The sequence below is a fragment of the Wyeomyia smithii genome, chromosome 2 (assembly GCF_029784165.1).
Source record: "Wyeomyia smithii strain HCP4-BCI-WySm-NY-G18 chromosome 2, ASM2978416v1, whole genome shotgun sequence".
Lineage (NCBI taxonomy): Eukaryota > Metazoa > Arthropoda > Insecta > Diptera > Culicidae > Wyeomyia > Wyeomyia smithii.
The window spans coordinates 52,997,897-53,024,034 of NC_073695.1; the positions used below are offsets into that span (position 1 = coordinate 52,997,897).

General features: G+C 34.5%; 1 protein-coding gene across 1 annotated transcript in view; it reads left to right on the forward strand.

Moving 5' to 3' along the window:
• Positions 1-26,138, forward strand: part of LOC129725971 (zwei Ig domain protein zig-8) — a 264,625-nt gene that overhangs the window by 142,909 nt on the left and 95,578 nt on the right. Inside the window, exons 4-5 of the mRNA XM_055682461.1 lie at positions 6,391-6,468; positions 6,535-6,667. Of these exons, the coding sequence (XP_055538436.1) occupies positions 6,391-6,468; positions 6,535-6,667 (211 nt within the window). The remainder of the gene's footprint in view (positions 1-6,390; positions 6,469-6,534; positions 6,668-26,138) is intronic.

The window sequence follows — 26,138 nt, forward strand, 5'->3', positions numbered from 1 at the left end:
ATTTCTACAAGGTAGAAGCGTTAAAAAAAATTCGCAGCATACTGATTGAAAACATTTAACCAAAAAATTAAAAAAGGGTATCGGCTCTATTATCGTCAGGTTTCACTCATCATCATCCGGGGGGTTGATGAAGTCATAGAGAACTAATCTTTTGCAAAAAGATGCTCTGCATTATAAAAAACCATCATGCAAGAAATTAGGGCTCTAAGACATCTTTTACCCCCGCAAGATAATAGGTTAAACCTGAAGATAATAGAGCCGATACCCTGCATAATTTTAATTTTAGGAAAACAGATCAATCTTAAAAAAACTACTAGCAAAAATTTATCCAGAAAAAAACTCTAAAACGTCTCTAAAAGCTAGTAAGAAAGCATACAAAAGTTCACACTGTAAAAAAAACTGATATCCAGAAGAATTCGAGAAGAAAATAATCCTGAATATAACTTCAAGTAACTAAAAACACGTTAAGGAGAGCAAAACAAAAACTCTAGAAACGTATGTGAAGATAAGGAAAAATTAAAAATAAAGCAATTATGATTTTTCAAGCCTTTTCTAAACAAAAAAAATCTTAATGTAGTCAAAAAACGAAAATTAGTTTTAAAAGCAGTTGAGACCAAAAACAAAAATAATAATAAATAAAATTTACATGTTATTAACAAATGGAAGTGGATTGACATTTCCAAAATTTTCATATATATTATCGAACGCATAGGAATAAACCAAACAAATATGGCTTCAAACACGGCCTAAAGAGCATCAAAATAAAATCATCGCGAACATATCTCAGAAATCAGACTGGTCAGAAATTTGCATGATCAAACTTCAGCCAAAATGCCTGAAAATGTAAAATAGCCCCAACTGAAATGAATTTCAAATTGAATAGAAAACTGTTCGAATGAGCAGAGAAACACCTCTAAAACAAGAAAAATAGCTGAAAAATTCATCTCGTATTAGTATCTAATACCTTAAACGAGGGACTATTATCCAGCAAAAGTACCAAACTCAAGAAAAAACTATATCAAGTTTAATTTTAAATGCATAAAAACTCCAGTAAATGTAGCTTGAAACATTCGAAAACACCTCTTTCAAAAAGATGTTTACTGAATTTAGTTCAAAATGATTACAAAAAATGGAAATAATAAACCAGACGCTTCATTCAGACAGAAAAGATTTTATGAAGAGCATAAAAGGTCAAAAAGAAAATGATTCAAATTCAGCCAAAAGGTTGAAGAATAAAAGCGTTCTGAAAGCAAAGGGCAAAGCAGATAATAAATTTATCACAAGCTGACTACGACTCTTAATTAGGACAGCTGTAAATTTTTTATTGCACGCCAATATTTTTTGTTGGCAGATTACCATTTTTAGGAAAAATATTGTGTCCACGTGGACATTATCATCAACCCACCCCCCTACCATGGACATTTGCGTGCCCCCTACTCGCACCCCTTGGTTGTGCACGTGAATGTGGACAGCCCTTAAAATAGTTATAGTTTGGTATACATCGTATATTAATAATATGAAATTTTGTTTTCGTTTCTCTTTAATTTGATCGTTCTCTGCAATTTCAATTTCATTTCTTTCCTTTCCCAAATTTTTAGCTGCCTTTTTACCGACATATTTTTTGATATCCTTGATATCCGTTTCTTTAAATATTCTACATCCTCTGCTCGCTACATTATGTGCTTATTTTATATATTTTGAATTTTTTTTTTGTTATATGGAATATTATCAGTTTTCTCTTGTTTCAAAATCATATTCTCTTCTCTTTTTTTGTTTTATACTCTACTGTCCGTTTTCAGGCTCCTCGGTTTTTTGAATTCGATTTTCATTTCTTTCTGAAATTTTGCTATCCATTTTTTAACATCCTAATATTAGATTTAGTACTAAATGTTTTTATTATTTTCCGTTTTTAATCATTTTTCTTTCAACTTCGAGCTCCGTTCCCTGCTGCCCTGTTCTCTAGTTCGTAACGTATGCAAATATAATAATTTTTGCTCTATTTGTTGTAGTCAGGATTTTGTATTGGCAAAATTTCGGATGTTTAGTTGTCCTTTGTTGGCTTTCTTCAAAGTTTCCACAATTTGATTAATTTTTTCAGGATTTTTTAATTAGAGCGGTTTTTACGTGGATTTTCGAATTAACGCGGGTAGGTAACCGAGAACGTCCAAGTATTTACTGAGTAAGCTAAAAAAATACTGGGCGTAGAGTGTTCGGATTTTTTTTTTTGTAGCCTCTCTTGGTGGTTTAGTTCACGCAGATCTTTGAATTAATGCGTTTTTTCACGTGTTTTTTTGCGTGGTATGTATCCTCCGCACGAATAACCAGACTGTAATTTTAATTATTTCACAATTTCTGTTCTCAAGTTGATTTACTCGATATATTTTGTAAACTATCTATTCATTAAAATCAAATACCTCTTAACTTTTTTCCTTTTTCTTTTTTTAATTTGTTTCTTTTTATATATATTTACTAGCTGTGTCATTCTGGTTCCGGATATACTCATGTTGGATGATATTCGGCCATTTTGACTGTGAAACCGGAAGTCGCTATCTTGGGTTTCAAAAAATGCATTTGGTTCCGAAGATAACCATTTTGGGTTCTAATCGGTCCTTTTGGGCTGTTTTCCAGAAACCGTAGGCCAGCATCTTAAAATTCAAAATGATGTCTGAGGTTGATTTTTGGTGCCTATACATCGTCACGATTACGGAAATACGCTTTTTGGGTAGAATTTGATCACTTTCGGTTACTTTATAAAAAGCCGGATTCACGATCTTAGAATTCAAAATGATGTCCGGGGTCGATTTTTTGCTATTGTGCATCATTCTGATTCCGAAAATATCCGTATTGCGTGGTAATTGGGAATTTTGGGTTGTATTCCAGAAACAGGAGGTCGCCGTCTTAGAATTCAAAATTGTTACTAAGGTCAATATTTGTCTTTTATGCATCGTCACAATTACAGAAAATTCAAAAATGTGTCTGTGGTATGCGCATCATCATGATTACGGAAATACCCATATTGGGTGGTGTTTGATCACTTGTGGTCAGAGTAGGCAGTGTGACTTTGCACTCGTATCCAAGTGAGTTTTAAAACTTGCTTGCACATTTATTTTCGGTTTGCACGTAAACCCTACTAACAGTGCATTACACTTGAGTTAGATTTGAGTTTGAATCCTGCATAACAACAATTGCATAAAAATCGAGTTGCGATGAAATTCGTGCCGCGTCTGCTGCAACAGTTTGTTGCACAGTCCTTTGAAAGCATAAATTTGATCTAAAAACAAAACTCATCGCGTCACATCATCGCCTGCATGGTTGGATACATCGTGCACTGCATGCATTGGACGCATTTAAACTCAATCGATCAGAGTGTGCGGTGCAAAAAAACTTAAACTATCGAGAGGAAGCAGATTCAAGTTGGATTCAAATCTGGAAAAGTGTTACTCAATTCAACTTTGCACGAGTTCATGCCATCACTGCTTGTGGTTGTTTTCCAGCCCTCCTTCTTCCAAAGTTGGGAGGGGCGTCAAACCATCGTCAAACATTTTTTCCCCCCTAAAAACCTTCACCTTCAAATTTGGTTCCATTTGGCTCGAATAGTTCTCAAAATGTGCAGAAATTTGTGTTTTAAATGTATGGTACTCCTCTTTCCAGAAAAAGTAGCGGTGACAAACTACCATGAAAATATTTTATGCCCCCAAAAATGTTCACATGCCAAATTTGGTTCCATTTGTTGGATTAATTCTAGAGTCATGCAAAAATTTGTGTTTCATTTGTATGGAAGCCTCTCTTTCCAGAGGGGGTAGGGTCTTCAAAGCACCATAGAAACATTTATCATCTCCAAAAACTTCCACTTGCCAAATTTGGTTCCACTTACTTGATTAGTTTATGAATTATGCAAAAATTTGGGTTTCGATGTGTGGGAGCCTTCCCTTTCAGAGAGGAGAGGAGTCTAAAACTATCATAAGAACCTTCCTCGGCTTCAAAACCCTTCCATATAAATTACAAGTCGATCGGTTCAGTAGGTTCCATCAGGGATGTTGCGGATGTGATTTTTCAGACATCTGCAGATGCGGATGCGGATATTTTCATGCGGATGTTCCACATTTGCGGGTGCGGATATCCGTTACATCCCTAGTTTTCATGTCTGTGTGTGTGTCTGTATGGTTCGGACAGACAGATAGAACTCCATTTCTATATGTACAGATTTATAGTTATATTAGAGATTCGTGCTATCCGATCTCTCTTCATCCAGTTTTTTGTTACCTATAGCGTCAAACCTAACCGAGATTAGTTTGTTCCCATCTTACTGAGTATTTTCCGCTTTCTTTTTTGAAGTGTTGCGTTATTTTATATGTGTATATGCTCTCACTTTCAATATTTGATATTTGATTATTTTTCAAGTTATTGTTTCCTTCGATTATAACATCGCTGGTTAACTTTCTCTGTCTATTTTCGGTTTTGTTGTTTCTTGTTCTGTTTTGTGCTCCCAGTTTTCTTATAATTGGTTTATATACATTGTTGACCTGATTCTAGCATCCATCTTTTATTTCCGTTTTCTGTTTGTGATATTTAAATTTTTTTTCAGCTCTCTGTACATTCAATTCTCGCGATTCCCCATATTTTCTGTGTTATTTGCTATTTTATACTGTGTATTTGCTGTTTTTGAAATACTTTTGAAATTTTAAGTTTTCTCAATTTGTTTGTCTGCTGCTTCAGTGGCATTGTTCCAATTCCGTTTTCAGTTTTTTTACCATTTCATTTTCGAAATGTAATGTATTTATTATGTTTTTGGGTTCTTCGAATGATATTGCTTCTTTGTGTTCTCAATATTCTAAAATTTTTTTGTTTTTAATTTCAGAATGCCTCGTTTTTTAATTGTTTTTTCTTTCCTTCTGTCAGTTAGCTATTTTTTCTCAACACTATATGTTGTCCTTTACTCAGTTCAATCACCTTATGTTTTTTTTTGTGTTCTTTATTTTCTCTAATTTTTGTTTCAATTAATTTTTTTTCTTTATTTTGTTTATTTGTTTATTTTTGCTTGTTTCTTTTTCATGTTATGAATTTCATAAATATTACTTAGGCTACCTTGAGGAGTGAAACGTGCAATCGCCCAATCAGCTGAATGTTAACCAATTAAAAGTGTTGGTTTGAAACTCAAACTGAACTGTAGACCGAAAATTCCAATAATACAACTTAAGTTATTTATTTTCAATGTGATTACTTTTGAAAAAGCTTACAATATTGATATGGAAAACTCATATCAATCTATTCCTCTTATTGGAACGTTTTGAATAGAGCCAGGAAAAGATATCAAGGAAAGCAACACTCTCAAGTGGGAAAACCCGATCGATCACGTTCATGTCGTCAGTATCAATAAACGTATTGCAGTTTCTAGAATCCTGTCTTCACATCTGCTGCATCGATGCAGCTCATGTTCGATAACTTTATAGGCACTTGAACAGCACACTGCACAGTCTATTAAACATTAACTTTAAACATAAAAGTAGAGTTAATATGGCGCTCACTCCCCATGCCAACATATAAAATAAACTTAAATTCATTGAATCCATTTCACGCACATATACATCCTTTATGAGACGAGTATACTGGAATCCGCCCACATGATTAACACTTCACCCAACGCTTGAGCATACTTTTTCCCCCTTTTTGCAAATATACACTTCCTACAAAAGTTAATCTTCGCATCATCTCAAGTGTCACTCAGGGGCAACAGCGCACAACAATGGGTTCGTTAGTCTCGGCAGCCACGCAGAACCAATGTGATTCCTAGACACGCTCACAGTAGGTGAGCTTTTTTGATAACCCTTGCAACAGCCCTGCTGTTTGTGCTTAGCTTCAAGCCGATGAAACGGTTATGTTTGCATGACAGTACTGTCAACCCGGCTGGCAGCTGCTTCCACCGCCAGGCTCAGCTTGGTAGCAGCCGAGAATGTGGACAGTTTCATTCGATTTTCCAATTGCATATAACGGAACCATATTAAAATGCATTCACTGTAAGATGTTGAACGCAATTCTGTAGAATATAGAGCGATAAAACGTACGTATCATAGGGAAGAGGCTTTCCGGGAGCATATGCTTTCAGTCATTCTACCCGTCTTTTATAGTTTCTCAGTTCAAGTACTTTTTCCTGCTGCTGGGAAGATAGCGATAGAACACAAAATGGTGTGTCACATCATGACTCACATGTGATGCTGGGAAACAGATATCACAGAAGCAGAAACAAAAATTGAAGGAACAAAATAATTTCGGCAAAAATGAAATAAACTAGAATACGTTGGCGTAATATAAGAGTCAAAAAATTCTCCAACAGTTTCTAAAATTCTTTTCGATAAGTTAGACACCATTTGAGCTTTTATCCATCCGTTGCAGGTGGCGTGGATCCGCAAGCGAGATCTGCACATCCTCACGACCGGTTCTTCAACCTACACATCGGACCAGCGTTTTCAGGTGAGTTACTGAATTTCCAGCAGAGAATTGGTTATTTCGTTACTAATTTGATTTGCTCAACTCAAGGTGATACGACCCGAGAACTCCATCAACTGGACGCTGCAAATCAAGTATCCCCAGGTGCGGGATTCCGGTGTGTACGAGTGCCAAATCAACTCCGAACCGAAAATGTCTCTGTCCTACGTGCTGAATGTGATCGGTAAGTACAATGTTGCCGGTGTACGAGACACAGATAGTGAGCTTAATGAATGAGTGCTGGGAGAATGGCTGATAAAAGTGTGTGTATGAATCGATTCGAAAAAACTGAAACAAAATTGCTGCACGAACGTACAGGAATTGATAAAATTGACTTGAAAAGACAATAAAAAAAGAAATTGGCTTTTTTCAATACCATTAGATGAGATTCCACTTCCCATTTGGTTCGTTAGATGTGGGGAAACGTATTTAAATTGAAATATCGATTGAAACGACATGTGATAGACGTAGAAGTGGATACAACTGGTGAGATACGTTTCAATCTTTACATCAATCTCATTGATATAATTTGAGTTCGTTGAAATTATGACATTTCGTCGTCAGATACCGGAAAAGATATTTGTACGGTTATTTAAACCCGGCAATGATATAATAGGAAAATTTGGGCGAAAAAAGCTTCTTCATCGATACCTTCGCTATTTAAACCCGTTTTAGGCTTTTCATTATTATTTAAATGCTATCGTAATGTTTTAGGTTGAGTTAGTGATCAATCACTTGAAAAAGTGTTTAACCAGTTTTTGCTAAATTAGATTTTCTCGAATGGCACATGTCTAAGATTTATCACTGGTTAACTAAGTAAAAATCTCGAGTACGAAATGGAGCTAGTTCCTCGGTACCGAGGCACGCGATTTGATTAACCTACAGGAAAATGGAAAAGGATATTAACATCACCCTTGATGGTTACCCAACCAAACTTCTATGCAACTTGTCACTGTGCACGATTTGGAAGGCAAATGGATTTGAAATCCTACTCTGTCATTGAAAAGAAAAAGACGTCCCACCATTAAAACCATTGGAATCAAAAAAATGTCGCGGCGATTTTATATACTCAATCTGGTATCTAAAACATTTCCAAAATTTGAAGAATCGCAAATAAAAAGCCCATAGAATAAATAAAACTCACCAAAATAATGATACTCTAGCAAATAAACTTAACAAAAATGCAATAACATTTTAAAACATAAGAGAAACCGGCATTTATCATGAATCTTTTTGCAGATTTTTTTTTTGTATAACTTCAAAACATTTTCAGAAGCAGATCGCAAATATGCACTTTTTACTTACATTTCCGAAATTCCAAATGATCTTCCCATTGAACATGTGAACGCATTGAAAATTGAAGTAACTTTAAAAGCATTAGATGTTTTCGGGTGCATACGGAACTCCACCAGCATTTATGAAACATTTGGCTAAGGAGTTGATTCCTGCACTACTCTTGATTTTCAATAAGTCACTAGAATTTGGTTACTTCCCAAAATTATGAAAATACTCATGTCTACATCATGTGGACAAAACTGGAAAGGATCTGACATTCGTAACTTTTTGAAGCAATAATTTACCGAAAGTTATTCCATGAGATCAAAAGCTATAAATAAAAAGTTTTTTTTTTTTTCAAAACACACTGAACAACAACTAACTCGCTCGAGTTTATTGACTTCTCGATGAATACAATGGAACAAGAAAAATTATGCTCAAACCTGGAATTCTTTCCTCAAGCCAAACAATAATCACGTTGTCAAGATGAATGGGGTTATTTAAAGTTGGTCTGACAAGGTTAAGTACTTGGGACTAATTTACGATAAAAAACTTATTTTCAAAGAGCACATTGAGAGTATACAAGCAAAGTGCATCAAATATACGAGATGTTTATATCCTCTCATTAACAGGAATTCTAAACTTTGTTTAAAAAACAAACTTTTGATTTACAAACAAATTTTTAGACCAGCAATGCTTTATGCCGTACCGATCTGGTCAAGTTGCTGTTCAACAAGGAAGAAAACGCTCCAAAGGATTCAGAATAAAATTCTGAAAATGATTTTGAAGCGTCCTCCTTGGTTTGGTACACTCGAATTACATAGACTTACTGGTGTTGAACCATTAGAAGCTATGTCAAGTAAAATTATTAACAATTTTCGACAAAAATCGTTGCAATCCTCAATTGCTACGATAATCTCTCTTTATAGCCAATAAGTTAGCAATTAAGTTAGTTATAAGTTTACCTTAGTTTACCCCTTTTCTGACAAGTAGGTTTAAATCCCTACGAATGATAAGTCCTAATTGCGAAAGCAAACAAATCCTAACAATTAAAATTACAAACTTCTAACAGTGTTGAGAAGTCACCATTTGTGATTGGACACACATACTCATTACTTACTAATATTTATCATAAATACTTAAGCTACTAAAACTTTCAATCGCCGCAGAATATTCTTGTTTCTTGAAATTACAAAAAAATATATGAATTCATCCACACTCACTAGATTGAACCGTTCAAGGAACCTCAGGAGTTCCTTAAGGCTCTCATTTGGGCCCTTTACTATTTATTGTACTTGTAAACGTTTTTTTTTTCAATTCTCAAATGTAGAAACTCTTTTTATGACGATGATGATCCTGTCTCATAACTTAAGTGAGATTTCTATGTTTTGACGGGTCCTTGTTAAAAAATGAGACCCACGAAAGGAGAAGGAACATATGAATTCGAATTGCTATTGTATTTTTGAGTATCGCTTACCTTCTTGATATAAAATTCAAATAAGATTTCAAATAAGTTAATTTAACGTCGAGGTAAACCTAGCTTAGTACTGTAGGGGAATTGGGGCGGAATTGACATGTTGCTGACAATTTACGTGGATCAGACACTTACCAATCGATTTTTGAAATTTTTTTACTCAATCTAAGACATAATTTGACTACCACTTTTAGATATTAGCGCATTCCCATTAATGCTGCTCGATATAATTTTGGGTTGGGTCTCGAGATGTGCAGAAATTTGTCTGTCATTTGAATGGAACCCCTTCCTTCCAGAAGAGGGAGGGGTGTCGAACCATTATGAACATATTTGTTACCCCTAAAAACATTCACATGGTAAATTTGGTTCCCTTTACTTGGTTAGTTTTCGAGATGTGCATAAATTTTTGCTTCTTTTTCATGGGACCCCTCCCTTCAAGAAGAGGAAGGGGTCTCAAACTATGTTAGTCACCTTTCTTGGCCCCCAAAACTCCCATATACAAAATTTCACGCTGATCTGTTCAGTAGTTTCCGAGCCTATATGGATCAGACAGACAGACAGACGGACAGAGCTGTATTTTCATATATTTATATGCATGAATCGATCAACTGGTTCAAAAGTTATGAATTTTTTAAAATCAATTACATCGAATAAAGCCGTTTATTATGGTCACCCTATTTCGGAGCTAGTCACCCTAACGACCAAACGGAAAAATACAGGTTCGATTATTTTCAACAAAGATCAATCCCTGCAATTTTGAGCAAAGTTGAAGCATTTTGCGTGACCAGTTCCGTAATAGGGTGACCATAAAAAACGGCTTTATTCGATGTAATTTATTCTTAAATATTCATGAGTTTTGAACCAGTTGATCGATTCTCGTTCTTTAGGGATCAAATAAAAGGGAATTATTTCTAGTTTCAAGAAAAAATCATAAATGTGTTTGCTTTTACGTGCATAATATATAAAATTATTGAATTTTTTGTCATGATTTTAAATTTTATTTACTCAAATACAACACATAACATATTTTTCTAAATTTTCACACATGTAGAGTCAATATGTGTGCTTCAAATTGAAACCAAGAGATATTTTTTATGTTTGCCCCAAAAAGAATGTCAAACAAATGAAAAACGTATATTTGTTATGAAAAACTCTGATAACTTCGAGAAACCTTGAGATATTAACGATGCCTGAGTTGCATATTGTTTCTCTGAAAAAGCCCTAAAAGTCGTTCAAAGACAGTTTTTAGGTGAAAATTGAAATAAGAAAAGTTAGAGCGAAAAACGTGTTTTTTTGTTCAAAATAAATCTGTTATTTTTGAAGATAGAACAAAACTTTTTGTAATAGAGTTACCTTAAATTGGCGGAATCACAACACTGTAGAACAACTTTTTCTTTTATCTACAAAGATAAAAAGTTAGAACTTGATTTCATCGAAAATTTAGGTCACCCCAGTTTTTGGTAATTTTTCAATAAGCGGTTTATCAAATGCTACAACTTTGAAGAAGGAAGTTTTTTTCCTTTCTCCTAGAAAGGTATAGCATTCACTGGAAAAACCAAAGGTATGAAAGTGCTCCAGAGGGTCGAATCTCGTGTATCAATCGACAAAGTTCGACGAGTTGGGCATTTTCTGTATGTGTGTGTATGTATGTGTGTGTGTGTGTGTGTGTGTGTGTTTATGTATGTAACGGTCTCCCGATCTCACTCGATTTTCTCAGAGATGGCTGGACCGATTTTCATGAAACTTATTGCAAATGAAAGGTCCAGTTGCCCCATAGAACCGTATTGAATTTTATCGTAATCGGATTTTTAGTTTCGAGGTTATGTATCAAAATGTGAAAATCACAAAACTTGAATATCTCAGTAACTACACAACCGATTTGAACAATATTTGTGACAAAAGAACGGGCTTACTTTTTGAACCATTTGTAAATTAACATTTCAGTGTTTGAACATGTAGTTCAAATGTTATGCAAAGAAACGTGTTTCGAAGACTGTTTAATCTCACTCACTTTTCTCAGAAATGGCAAGACCGATTTTCACAATATTAGTGTCATATGGAAGGTCTTGTTGCCCCATAAGACCCTATTGAAATTTATTGTAATTGGAATTTCACTTTGTTCGTTATGTATAATACACTGGATTCTCTTTTAACGTGATTGATACGTGCGCGCAAAAAAAGAATCGCGTAAAAATGAATCGCGTAATTTCGAACAAATCGCGTAAAAAAAATCGCGTCATTTGGAGCAAATCGCGTAAAAAAAGATCGCGTCGTTACAAAAGCTTTCGCTTGTGGTAAGTGTGCGTGTGTATGTGTGTATGTATATCTATGTATGTGTATGTATGTGTATGTTTGTGTGTGTGTGTTACATATTGGCTCATAAACAATATTCCCCATGTCACACATCGCGTAATTTCAAGAAAATCGCGTAGAAAAAAATCGCGTAATTTTGAGAAAATCGCGTAAAAGAAATCGCGTAAAATAAAATCACGTAAAAAAAAGTCGCGTAAAAACAGAATTCAGTGTAATGTTATGACATTATCCCGAGACTGCTTGAACTCACTCACTTTTCTCAGAGATGGCTGGACCGATTTTTACGAAATAAGTTGCAAATGAAAGGTCTAGTTGTCTCATAATACCCCATTGAATTTTATTATAATCGGACTGTAACGTTGTCTTTTATGTAACGAAATGTTAAAATCACGAAACTTCATTATCTCAGAAACTACACAACCGATTGAAACAAAACAGGTATCAAATGAACATGCTGTATTCAAAACCATGGATAATTTTTACAATGAATAAACATGTGGTCCAAAAGTTATAAATATGAATGTTTTCGAATGAGTCCATATCATTCACCAATTCTTGCCTTTCTTTAAGGGAGGTATAACTTCACTGGCAAAACCGAAGGTATAAAAGTGCTCCAAACGGTCGAATGACATATATCACTCGACTCAATTCCATGAGCTGAGCATTTTCTGCATGTGTGTGTATGTGCAAGTTTTCAACCTCTCTCGATTTTCTCAGAGATCTAGTTGCCCCATAAAACCCTATTAAATTACAGTGCTTTTTCGCTTTTATCAAGAGTCGTTTTTATCACTACTCGCCAAATTCACGCTCGATTTTATCACGGTTTTTTTTTCGTTTTTATAACTTCAAATCAAGAATAATGTACTTCCAGTTGCAGAAAATGTATTCGAAACATCATTTTCAATTGTGCCTTGTGTCCTTGCATGTGTATAGTTTATAAACTCAATTTATTTGATCAATTTTCTGAGGCAACCAAGTGTCATATCTGTTACAAACAGTTTGTGTCATAATTTAGAGAAAAATTAACCGTGAAATACGTATTTCATTGTTTTTGAAGCAAAAATTACGTATTATTCGAGCAGTTGAAAAAGAAGATCTGTTAACAACTTAAAAATCCCTACAGTTCGGTCCTCATGAGCGTGGTTTTAAAAATTATGAAATCTAGCGGTTCCACAATTTTACATAAACAAGCATATGACTCTGCTAGCTATGCTAAAGAATGGGCAGTACAAATCATATTGATATTGCATGTATAATAGCCGTGAGAAAGCCCGTGACAATTCAATAGAGAAAAATATCAAAAACTAACCTTTTCTTATTTATTCATTTGTATATTGAACTTATATTCCATTCAACTATGCAAGTGCACCATTTTACTCAAAATATCATAAATTTCAAATGAATCCAACAAAAAAATTCAATTTTTATCATTTCGCTAAATTCTCGGTTTCGCCAAATTCACGGTAAATTTTTTTTTGACCGTGATAAAATCGAAAAAGCACTGTATATTGTAATCGGATTTTTAGTTTATATGTTATGTATCAAAATGTGGAAATAACGAAAGTTCATTATCTCAGGAACTACACAACCGATTTTAATAAAATTGGTTCAAAATTAACGGGTAACCTAAAAACTTTTTTTATTCGAATTTTATGAAGATTGGACAAGTGGTTGAAAAGTTATGGTAAGAGATGTGTTCTGGAGACTATTTAATCTTACTCATATTTCTCAGAGATGGCTGAGCCAATTTTCATAAAATCAGTATCATATTGAAGGTCTAGTTGCGCCATAAGACTCTATTGATTTTTGCCATTCTCCTAGAAAGGTATAGTAATCACTGCAAAACCAAAAATATAAAAGTGCTCCAAAGGGTCGAATGTTGTATATCAATCGACTAAGTTTGACGAGCTGAGCATTTTCTGTATGTGTGTATGTATGTATGTATGTAATGGTCTCCCAATCTCACTCGATTTGCTCAGAGATGGCTAGACCGATTTTCATGAAACTAATAATGCAAATGAAAGTTCTAGTTGCCCCATAAGACTCTATTGAATTTTATTATAATCTTATCTGTTATGTAACAAAATGTAAAAATTATGAAACTTCATTATCTCAGAAACTACACCACCGATTTGAAAAAAAAATGGTTTAAAATATACGGGCTACCTAAAAAACACTTAACTTTTGAATTTTATAAAGATTGGACTTGTAGTTCAAAAGCTATGGACAGAAGCGTGTTCTGGAGACTATTGAATCTCTCTCATGTTTCTCAGAGATGGCTGGACCGATTTTCATAAAATCAGTGTCATATGGAAGGTCCAGTTTCCCCATAAGACCCTATTGATTTTTTCTGCAATCGGACTATTAATTTGGCTGTTGTGTTTAGAAATGTGAAATCCAGCTATGAAAAGGAAAAAATTTACGAAGACGACTCAATCTCACTCTTTTTCCTCAGAGAATGTTGAACCGATTTCCATAAAATTAGTTTCAAATGAAAGGTCTAGCTTCCTCATACCCTATTGAATTCGGTAATCAGACTTTAACTTGGTCTGTAATGGATCAAAATGTGAAAATCACGAAACTTCATTATTTAAGAAACTACACAACCGATTTGAACAATACTGATTTCAGATGAACGGGCTAGTTAAGGGTTAATTGAGGATTTATTATGATTGTACACGTGGTTAAAAAGTTATGAAAAGCAAGTCATATTCGATATAAAAAAAAAATTCACTATAAACAATCGAATCAAAAATAATTTTTCAACGAATGATTTATCGAGTCTACATATAATCGAGTCCAACCTATTTGTATACGAGTACAGTGACGTTTCGATTATACCACGATCAAAAAAAAATTATCGTATAATATTTGAAACATTTTTATTTCATGTTAATCGCATGTGTTAATGTATGTTCATACATGTTTGAAAATTATGTTTTAAATGTTCGGCATGGTTTCACTGCTAACAATGATTTGTTATTTTAGAGTGATAAATAAATCCAGCAAATATTATCAAGGGGTATTTTTTCTAAAATTAAGTGTTCGTGTAAATCTATTTAAACAAATAATAAGTACGGATGAGAAAGGCTTGGTCTGACCGCTAGGTGGATTAATTTAGGTTTTTTACTAAAATATTGATATAGAGCTCTAGACTCAAATTTACCACTAAATTTGGGATCTGGACCATTGTGCAATGGTCTAGAGCTCGATAGCAATATTTTAGAAGCAAACTTTTGTCTACAAAGTTGTTACATATGAGAATGTGCTTATTGAAAAATTATCAAGAATTTGGGTGACCCAAATTCACGATGAAATCAGGTATATAACTTTTTTATCTCAATAGATAGAAGAAAAGTTATAAAATCGTTTTAAAAATATGTTATTTTTATTATTTGAGTGAATTTCATTTGAAAACATGACAAAAATTGCAATATACAGGAATACCTCTATTATACACACCCTCGGTTATACGCACCCTCGATTTTACTTACTTCGATTTTACGTACATTTTACCTCGATTTTATGCACACTTTTTTCAAACACATTTTCAATTCAAATGTTTTTTTGTTTGAATTGTGCATATTGCAGGATTATATAAATTAGGTATCGGTCACAAATAAGGGGCTGTCCATATATAACGTGATAACTTAGGGGAGAGGTAGGAAGATGTCCACGGATTTTTTGAGATTTCATATGAAATTTCATCCACGGAGGACTGAAATCACTCAAAATATGTCTACAAATATGTCAGTTTTGTTACACGGGGAATATGTTCCAAATTTGTATGGGACCGCGTAAAAAAGACTAAATTGAGTTGAAAAAATAACGTAGAAAACCGTCCCAAAAGGTTTGAACTCTGACTATATATGATAGTGGTCATTCTGAAGGCCAAAATACAATGTTGTAAATTTCCAGTATTTATACCAAAAATTGTGATTTTTTTAAAAAACGGATATATGATTACTTGCGTCCTAAAACGAAAAACGTGATTGGAACGAGGTTGATATCTTGAGCTGTCTGTGAGTTATGGAGAAATGCGACCCGCGTAAAAAACCTTACTTTTTTTTGATAGTTCCTAATGAAAACTTGTTTGATTTGGAGTCGTTCAATATCTATGAGTATTTCAATAAAAAACGTCCCAATTTTGATAATTTTTTCTCTACTGTCAACTGCTGAAGTATCATTTTGTGCTACTAGTTTTTCGAATCACTTTAATAATATTTGTAATCATTGATAAACTTAACCATTTCCACATACTAGTTAGAGGAAATGGTTAGTTCATTTGATGATTACAAACATTTTTAAAGCCAGAACGATTATTCTGTCGATAAAGTGTCTTCGGCAAAGTTATAGATAATAATTTTATATACTAGAAAAACGATACACACCATGAACAAAAAACTAACAAAATTATTTATATCAAAAAGCTCAATTATATATTTTTTTATAACAACTATCAAAGCCCAGCTGAACATTTATGGCTATCTGATCATGGAGAAATAAAAAACCAGTAGGAAACAAAAAATTTAGATTTTCCATAAAGAGTAAACAATATTGGAGCCAACACGATTTATTTGACTGGTAAATGGCTAAATTTACAACAGTAATTTTCATAATAAGATCACACCAAAAAAGTATACAAAAAAAAAAAAAAAAAACAACACGAGCATATAATAATAACATAAATTAAATATCTTTAAAAATATACTCTTTACAAATTTAAATTTTTTTTAGTTTTTTTACAGTGTTAATTTTTTTTTTGAAGGACGAAATTAATATCTACAACTTTGCTGAAGATGGTTTATTGATAAAACAAACCGTGTTGGCTCTGACAATATTTTTTTTCATTATTAGGCACTCGGTAGTCAATTCATGAATCAAATTTCAAGCAAGATAAATGGACTTATTTCAATGAAAGTCGGCGTTAGTATGGTTAAAAATGTGTGGCCTACATACCCACACATACACATATACACACGCACCAATATTCATTGTTTCATTTAATTCCTTCAGATATTCTGAGTGAGTTCCTTGCCATCAACGGCCCAGTAAAGAACGTCTACCAATTACGTAACGCAAATGATTATCTTCTTGGAATCCCCTTCCCGCTATGTAACTATTTTTCGGACCCTAAAAATTTTTTATAAGGATTGTCAAACTTTCCAACCCCCTCTTTAGACGTTACGTAATACAGGTCGGACTCGATTAACCGGAGTTTTGAAAAATATTTCACTCCGGATAATCGAATCCTTCGGATAATCGAGCCATTTTTAATTTTTTAATTTATAATATATCTCATTTAGAACAGTGAGTTTTTTATTATAGTATGTTGTACACAATACATGTGCCGACGAAATAAATGAAAAATAGTCTTCAGACTGTTTGTCGGCGTTTGTTATACATACCGTTTTGACTCAAACTTAGAACAGTCTCAAACTTCGAACACTTTAGAATGAAAACCACATTATTATAGCTAGAGTAATCAAAAGTATGATTATTATATACCATTTCGTTCCTCGGAATGTCCTTTACCCTGTCATGTATAGCTCTTCACTGTGGGGCCATTTCCAGGGAACCAGCAGGCGTTGAAAAAAGTGACAGTCAGTGTTGGGACGGTTTGCCTATCTATCTCTTAGTAATTACATGGAAGTGTTCGGAATTTGAATCAAAACTTAGGTTTGAATTCTCGTTAATTTAATAAACAAAACTTGTTTGAATCTATATAAATACCACTCAATTGCAACAAAAATAAATTAACCAACATGGTAAACCTTTGAGATCGTCGAAAAAAATTATTTTTCGTTGATTTTTTAGTGCAAGAAGTTACATCATAGCTTAAGTGTTCGAAATTTGATGCATTACGATATATACGTAATAATAAATTATGTTATATCGATTATCTGAAAGATGTAAAATCCAAATAAAATAAATCAAAACTACCATTTGAAAGACAGCTTTTGCTTCGAGATATTAAAGGAAATATTTTCCAGGAAATATAATAGAATTTGATTTCATTTAAGTATTTATCTGTTTTATTTTCTTAAATATTAGGAAGAAGAATTGAGGTGCTACATATACAGACCCTGTTCGATATTGACAACACCCATGACTTTTTTTCTATTTCCTAAGTGACCTATAACGACCTAGACGCTTGATATGATCACTGATGGACTACTTTGCGGATTTCAAACCGTTATTAATTTTGCTTGATGAGTTTTGGTTCAATAATCCAGCAGTATCCGGAACACACCCGAAACAGGCTAACTTGTGGTTCTAAGTACTGCATTGATCATGGCCATTATATTACAGAAGTATGTTCCGGCCATAAATTCGAAACCGGTTGACCAATAGTGGTTGTCCTTATCGGCAACTAAAAACTATAATATCTCGCTTTTGGAGGCTGTTCAGTAAGAATTGGTTGAAGGAACGACGAGAAAATTGCTAAAAACGAACTACCTAAACAGAACGGAGCATTGTTGTTACAATTTTGAACAACCCCGAAACTCCCAATGAGCTGGAAGACAAAAGTACATTATAGAAATACAGAATAAAAAAAAATACTCCGGATAATCGAGCCCCGGATAATCGGGCCCCCGGATAATCGAGTCTCCGGATAATCAAGTCCGACCTGTAATTGGATGTTCCATTCCATGTTTATTTGCAATTTTCCGATCACGGAAATTATTTTTGGGTTATTAAAAGTTCTGAAAATCTTGTTTCGATTTTACGCACAATTCGATTTTACGCACATTTCAAAAACGAGAATGTGCGTAAAATCGAGGTATACCTGTATTAGGGTAAGGAACGGCCTAAGCCGTGGCGCCTATTTTATTCAGTTGAAGAAAGCAGGCCTATTAAGGAACTGGTCACTCAAAATGCTTCAATTGTGCTCAAAATTGCAGGGATAAATCTATGTCGAAAATAATCAAACCCGTACTTTTTTGTTTGGTTGTTAGGGCGGCCAACTTTGAAATAGAGTGACCATAAAAACGGCTTTATGCTATGTGTTTTATTTTCAAAAACTCATAACTTTTGAACCAGTTGATCGATTTTTGATCTTTTTAGATAAAATTAAAGATAATTATTTCTTGTTTCAATAAAAAAAATACCAAAAAATTAAAATGTATGCGTTTACATGAAAAGTATATAAAAAATATTACAATTTTTGTCATGTTTTTAACAAACAAACAAATGAAAAAAAGACGTATTTGTTGATTATAAACATTGATAACTTTGATTAAAATTAAGATATTCACAATGTCAGCATTGCAAATTGTTTCTCTTAAAAAGCCCTAAATGTCGTTAAAAAACAGTTTTAACGTGTAAATTGTGATAAAAATGTTAGAACGAAAAATGTGTTTTTTTTTTTGCAATCTAAATCGGTTATTTTCAAAGATAGAGAAAGACTTTTTTCTACATCGGTGCTCAAAATAAACGAAGCTATAACATTGCAGAATAACTTTTTCTTCTATATTTAAGGATAAAATATGTAGTAGGATACCTGATTTCATCTGAAATTTGGGTCACCCTAATATTTGGTAATTTTTTAATAGACAATAGACAATATGAAACAACTTTATAGTGAAAAGTTTTTCTCTGAAACGTTGCTTTCGAGCTCTAGATCCAAATTTCCCTCTAAACTCGGTATCTGGATCATTGCGCACTGTGCAATGGTGAACTTGGCGGCTCCATCGATTCAACAATGAACGGAGGCGCACGGTTAACTTCCGGGGGGAAATTGGTGGGAACTTTTGACGGACTTCCGAACTGGTTAGGAGCACCAAATTTCATAGGAACGAGTTGGAAGCTATAATCTTTCATTTATAAATGAAGAGGAACAAGAAGAAAGGTGGTTATTGATTGATACATGTACTACCTTCGTAGTAAACTCCCTTACTTACTGCCGTACTGACGTGAGTACTGAAGAATTAATTTGCGACGCCCCATGGTGCGTTGAGCCATAGACAAAATTCGTTTTTATTTTTTTTTTATTTTGATGTACCAAGTACCCTGAAGTGTTTACAGATATCTCCTGGGTTATGAACAATTATTGGTGAGCTATGAGAAGCATCACAAATACTACTACAAGCATCACAAAAGTCAGCCTCCAGAGCAATCATAAGTTTCACATTTCGTGCTAAATTGTTGCTCGTTTTCTAAACGTTGGTAAAACTTAATTACTTCGTGTATTCCAATAAAATAAAATTGAAAATAACAATCAAGATTAGTGCAATATATTTCATTGATAGAGAGACTTGATGAAATGTTGAAGGTATTAATCCTTAAAAAATCGCGAACTCAAACTTTCATTGGCGTTTTAAAAAAAGTTCCATCGAGTTCCTCTCTAAAACATATATCAAAAGTTTGCTTGAAGTGTCCTCTACAAAGTATATAAGAATTAGCTACAACTTACTGCAGCTCTGCGAGATTTTTTCTTTTTTGTAGGTCAATGCCGATCATTCCTGAACCGGCAGATTTTTGAGAAGTGAGTTAACTGCAATGTACATAAGCAAAAACATCATGTGTATTTCAATACTTGACATTGTCTCTACCAGAAAACATAGTTGAGCAGGTTTATGAAAATTTCCACAAGTTTTCTGCTGTATATTACTCGAAATTGAATTCAGTGGGAGAAATACAATAGAATTTAATTTTTCTCCCGTCTTACCCTACATTTATGGCACTGTGCGCCCTCATGGCACGTTAGCAGCATCATTCCGTACAGTTTTGTATGACCGATAGTAATAAGCAGCGTGTGAGGTTAGTTAAGTGGAATACGACAAATGGTTCTTAATTTAACCATCAATTCCGAGCATCACCGGAAACGTTCAAATACTGTGAAATAATGAACTTTTTTCTACAAAAAATGAAAAAAGGTAATAGATTAAAAAAAAAATCATATTGTAAATAAATCGATTGTAATATACCAATGAAATGAATTTAAATTCCAATGTTACTGAAAAAATTCAATGCAAACGTATATATTGCATAATTGGTTAACTGAATTATTGTAACACGGTCAACATCTGATTGAATGAAAATAAATAAACAACAACAAATCGAATGATTTGCACCGAAACCCGAATGTAGCACCTGGTGTTTTCATTACATATTATAATAAAGAAATAAACGGCTGTAACAATTCCCAACACAGAGGGAAAAACAATATTCATGCAACAATTCCGATATTTGAGCCGTTGAGAGTAAAAGTGGTACATGTTAAGTAAATTTTTCAGGAGACGCCGTAAACGAAAATACTCAAATAGTTTTTTTTTTCAACACAACTGCACTAAATCAATGCTGGAAAGGTTTCAAAAGACGGTACATGAAAGCATAACGAGTTCTGGTTGAGAAACTTACACAAACTTCAATGGAAAAACATGTACCACTTTTGTTCTATAGGAAAAATAATGACAACCAGAAAACGTTGAGAGCAAAAGTGGTACATGTCCAGTGTGAGTATGAAGGATGCATTATAGCTCTCTAATCTTAGGACATAGAACATTCATGTCTTCAGAAGAGTTGTCCAGGTGATAGAGTACTATAGAATGATGACCTGTTTGTTAAGGAATTCTGTCTCTTCGTGGCGCTAGTGTATATGTATTTGGTAACAGCATACGAGTTGATACTGAAATAGGTAAAATGCTTTCTGTTACAAACTAGTCACGGATACACTGGCGCTACGTAGTGAAAAAATTCCAAAGCAGACTGATCTTCATCTGAAAGTACTCAATCACTTGACAAATTTTGCTGAAGACATGATCCTAAGATCCTCGACTTACAATTCATCTAACATGCACAGATTGGACATGTACCACTTTTGCTCTCAGCGAAATTGTGATTATGTTAATTACCAAAAATTGTGTTGGCTATTATTTTGGTTTAGGTTATCAGATCTCGGTTTTTCTTGGATATTCTAGTACATTATTGCGTTCTGCATCAATTTATGCAAAAAACCCAAAAAGTGTAAAAATGGCACATGTACCACTTTTGCTCTCAACGGCTCATTTACAGGCTCATTATGTATGATCAATCATCTATAATGAGTTTCTATCCGCAAACAATAAACCAGTCTGTCGCCATGGATTATAATACCCAGAGCATCAGTAAACTGAATAATAAAGTGTTAATTGCGGTGAATATCGGTAATCAAATTAGACGGGTATTGCGATTTCGCTTTGTTTTTCAATTCATATAGCACTGTTGCGCCAATTAACAACAGCCAGCGAGGCCTCTAACCTAATGAGATGATTATCGGTTGTCAGAAAAAAAGGGCGCTACTGGAACTATTAACCACGAAAATACTACTTTCCTCAGTATGTATTTAAACTCTGCCAGCTCTATTTCACAGCAAAGTATTTAAAACAACAATTAAAGATTTCGACTAGGGACTTATTTGCCGGCCAGCAGCCGATAACAAAGCTATTTCGAACTGGCATGCACCGGTCGGAAAGGTTCGTTCGTTCGTTCGTTTGTTCGTTCCCTTGTGGGTGTTTGTCCGTTGTGCAGTTTGGAATGCATCGGTCGGCAGTCCATGAACGGACGCTATCGAAATGGTGTTCAACAGTATCCGGATTCTGCCTGCTGTGTCTCTCTCGTACCGTTCCGTACCGTGGTGATAATGTTGCAGGGTGGCCCTCGCATAGGGTCACTGCTGCACTGAAAGTTGTTCAATAAATTAAGCATATTTTTAATTAAAATCTTCATGCACAAGCATTCAGAATTTTATTGTACACACGCAACAGCTATGGTTGTATCGACTACCGAACGCCAGTCACTGTGGAGGGAGCGAACAGAACAACAACAACAAAAAAATATCGACATACTATCAGAACTTTTCGTCACGGAAGCAAGGTGAACCTCGCATGTTTGTGCTAACTTTTATTTCACCGCTTTCGATATAGGCAAAGTTGTACTTCGAAAAGTGCACTTCCGGGAGCTTGCCATGAATATAAATCGAATCTAATGCACGGAAAAGTGTTCCGAACGGTGTTACTGTAACGGTTGCTGAAAGTTGCCCCTTGTTGGGGGGGGGGGGGGGGGGAAGATAGTTACACAAACAGCATCTGCACTTGTAAAAGTCATTCATTGATTCTGTTTGTGATGTTGCACCACGAGTTTCCGTTATTTCACGTCCGACTCGAACCGACCAAAAAATAGTGAATTTTGCATGATCAGCTTCAATAGTAGTGTAAGCTATAATCTAGTGCAGCCAGTCAACATATTTTTTGTTCAACTCAGCGGTAAAACTTCAAAGACATGGGTGGCACAAAAGCACAACTTATATCAGCGTGATCGAACAAACTAATCATTGAAATTGATTTTAATGGCTTAAAAATTGGTGCACTATCAAATATTAAAAAAACACATAAAACAGAGTAACCATCATTTGCCTCTCATACAGCGCACATATTTCAATAATTCGTGCCCTTACAGCTGTTGATAAAAATTAATGAATATAAAACCATTTGCAGTATAACACGAGCGAACACTTTGACCGTTTTTCCACACATAAATAACTTGCGAATAAAATCTATCGATCCTTTTTGTGTTCGGCTTTGCTCTTTGAATTGAAAAATCTCGGTAATTTATTTCATTTTTTTTTTCGAAGCGAGATAGTAATGAACAATAAATTGCATCGCAATTGGGATCCAACGAGGATAGCGAATATGTTTATTGACACATATCATTGTCGAGAAAATTATATTAGAATATTCTAGCTGTTCGTATATTATTCAAAATACTTGTATGTACCTTACAGTATTTTTATACAACCTAAAAGATTTGAAATAAAAGATGGATAAACATATCAAATGTGAAATTTACGCTGAAACCAGATCTTCAACGCCCTGGTCTCTCAAATTTAGTTTTAATACGTCACATTTTTTTTCTTAAACCCCTTGGCCTTTAAGTGGTAAAATAGTTAAATTTATGTACGAATTACAATGTTAATTCAGCACTTTCGCGATCAAAACTGCATAACTCACATACTGTGGGTATTGTAAAAGTCATTTCTACACAGCCTGGCACTACGATAGCGCGGCGACAACCGCACGATTACACATTGCTCAAGTGGTTTGGATTTCACATTCAACATCTCGCCACTTGGTGCCGAACCGGAAAAGCATTTTTGGAGCGTACCCATTGCGCCGCTGACACGGATTTTACGCTTCCATTTAGCACCAGATGGTCATCGTCATCGTCATCGTCATCATTAACGTCAGTGTGTGCAGCATCCCACTTACACCGCACAACCACGGCACCGAATAAACGCTAGCCCGAGTGATAACACCGTCTGCAGCAGCAGCGGAATCAGAGGAACCCAAACACACAGGAGTTTGTCGCCTGTCGGAAATGTCGAAGTGTGAACGCATTCTGAAGGGTCATTAAAGTGCCAGAGATGCATGTATTTTTTATCCCAGTCGCTACAAACCGCAACCGTATCCGTCCGCGGTTCCTTTACTCCCCCGGGGTGTTTCTCGGCTAAACACGGTGTGACATTCAGTTTGGAATCCGTATCCATGCGATACGCTATCCTGCATGTTTGATTTCCGCGCTGCCGAGGACACAGTGTCGGATCAGGTTAGTCGAACGTATGTAACGGAAGATAAATCCGAGCTGTTCGAATGACGGAGTTCTGTGCAATGTGTTGAAGTCAACGAGCGTTCTGGGAATCCATTCATACACAATTCACAGTGATATTTCTTCCGTGTCATGATCATCGTCTAATGGCGTGCATTCGAATCGTTTAAGTGTGTAACAGCCGCGATGATGTGCTTTTCATCGGATTTGCTTTTGATGGATTTGTGACGGCTTCTGGTACGGAATGGGGAAGCATTTGCGTGTTTGCGTTTGATCTAATCCTCGGCGAGAAATCGTGTAACAAGCCAATTGAGTCATCGAAACGACGTGATCCATTCAAAGACGATGAGAGTTATTTGTGTAATGGTATGAAATCAATCCATTTTTGATGTGCTACAATTAAATGTAATTAAAATTGTGGCATTTGGAAGTCTAAAGAATCCCCATAACGTTTTTTGATTGCGCTTCAAGAATTTCTTAATTAAATTGAAATTTTATAAAAAAGTTTATGATGTCACGCGCGGTGCCGAAAACAATTGTCGTAAAATGAGCTCATAGCTGGCGTTAAGATGGCAAATATTCTTGTAATATATTGTGAATAGCAAGCCAACAACGTTGCGTTGAAAATCACAAAAACAACCGGTTCCGATTTTTTTTTTATTTCTTGAATCATTAAACGTCAAACACATACCTCAACATGTTACAAAAATTGTTATTTTAGACCCCCGTCCCCCGTCGTTGACAAGCGTGGACATTTACCAAACACCCCTCCCCACTCTCACCCTGTCCATGTGGACATTTTTTTACTGCGAAAAGACGAAAAATGTTTATTCCTGGGTTTTATTTGGTGAATAAACAAAAAATGTTAGCAAAAGAATAACAAAAATATTTTGTAATCTGCCCAAAACCACCTAGACCATCAAAACTATAAATGAAAACAATCCCATCAAAATTTATCAAAGAGAGCCGAGAAATGCATCAAATAATCAGAGATGGTGAAAGCAAACGCCTTTATTATGCAGGAGAAACCGAAAAAATATAATAGCAAGTTATGTTCTCTATTACAGAAGACGAGGCGAGCGGCGAGTTACTCGTCTGACCAATTTTGGTTTTACAGATGGCGATGTTGGGTTTTGGATGAGTAGCTTGTCTGTCACTCAGCTGTCACCAGCCAAGTTTCACTCACGTTCCTTAATACAACATTTTACTCGCCTCGTTTTCTGTAATAGAGGCTTTGAATGATTGAAAACACTTTAAACGCATTCAAACGCAAATATTTTAACCAGATAATTAAAACCCAAATTATTCCACTTAGCGGTCAGACTCAACCTTTCTCATTCAAACTTATTCTAGATAAACATTTCAATAGGTCTAGTATTATTTGTTTGAATAGATTTACACGAACACTTTAATTTTCAGAAAAAATACACCTTGATAATATTTGCTGGATTTATTCATCACTCTAAATAATATATTTTTGGTAGCCAACGGTGAAACTACACCGAACATTTAAAAAATTACCTTCAAACACATATGAACATACATTAACACATGCAAATAACATAAAATAAATATGTTTCAAATATATGACGCAAAATTTTTAGTATAATCGAAACATCACTGTACTCATATTTAGGTTGGACTTGATTATATATAGATTCAATTACACGTTAACGTCTAGAAAAAGACAACAATGGAAAGAATGGTTCATGACGATTTATTTAGATAGAAAAAGTTAAAATAAAATATAATCATATATTAACTAAAAGGGGCTGTAAAATGTTTAGCAGGTAAAGGAGAGACAGAAGAAAAAAAAATCGTCTAAAATGTTGAAAAGCCCTTAAAAAACGAATAAAACAAATTTGGTATTCCGAACTAACTTGAAATGCTTAGGGACACTCCGGAAATGCAAAAAAAAAAAACAATATAAAAAATTAAGAAAATGACTTTAAATTTGGTTCAAATCAATAAATTATTTCTATAGAAAGAAAAACATCAGAAAGAAACT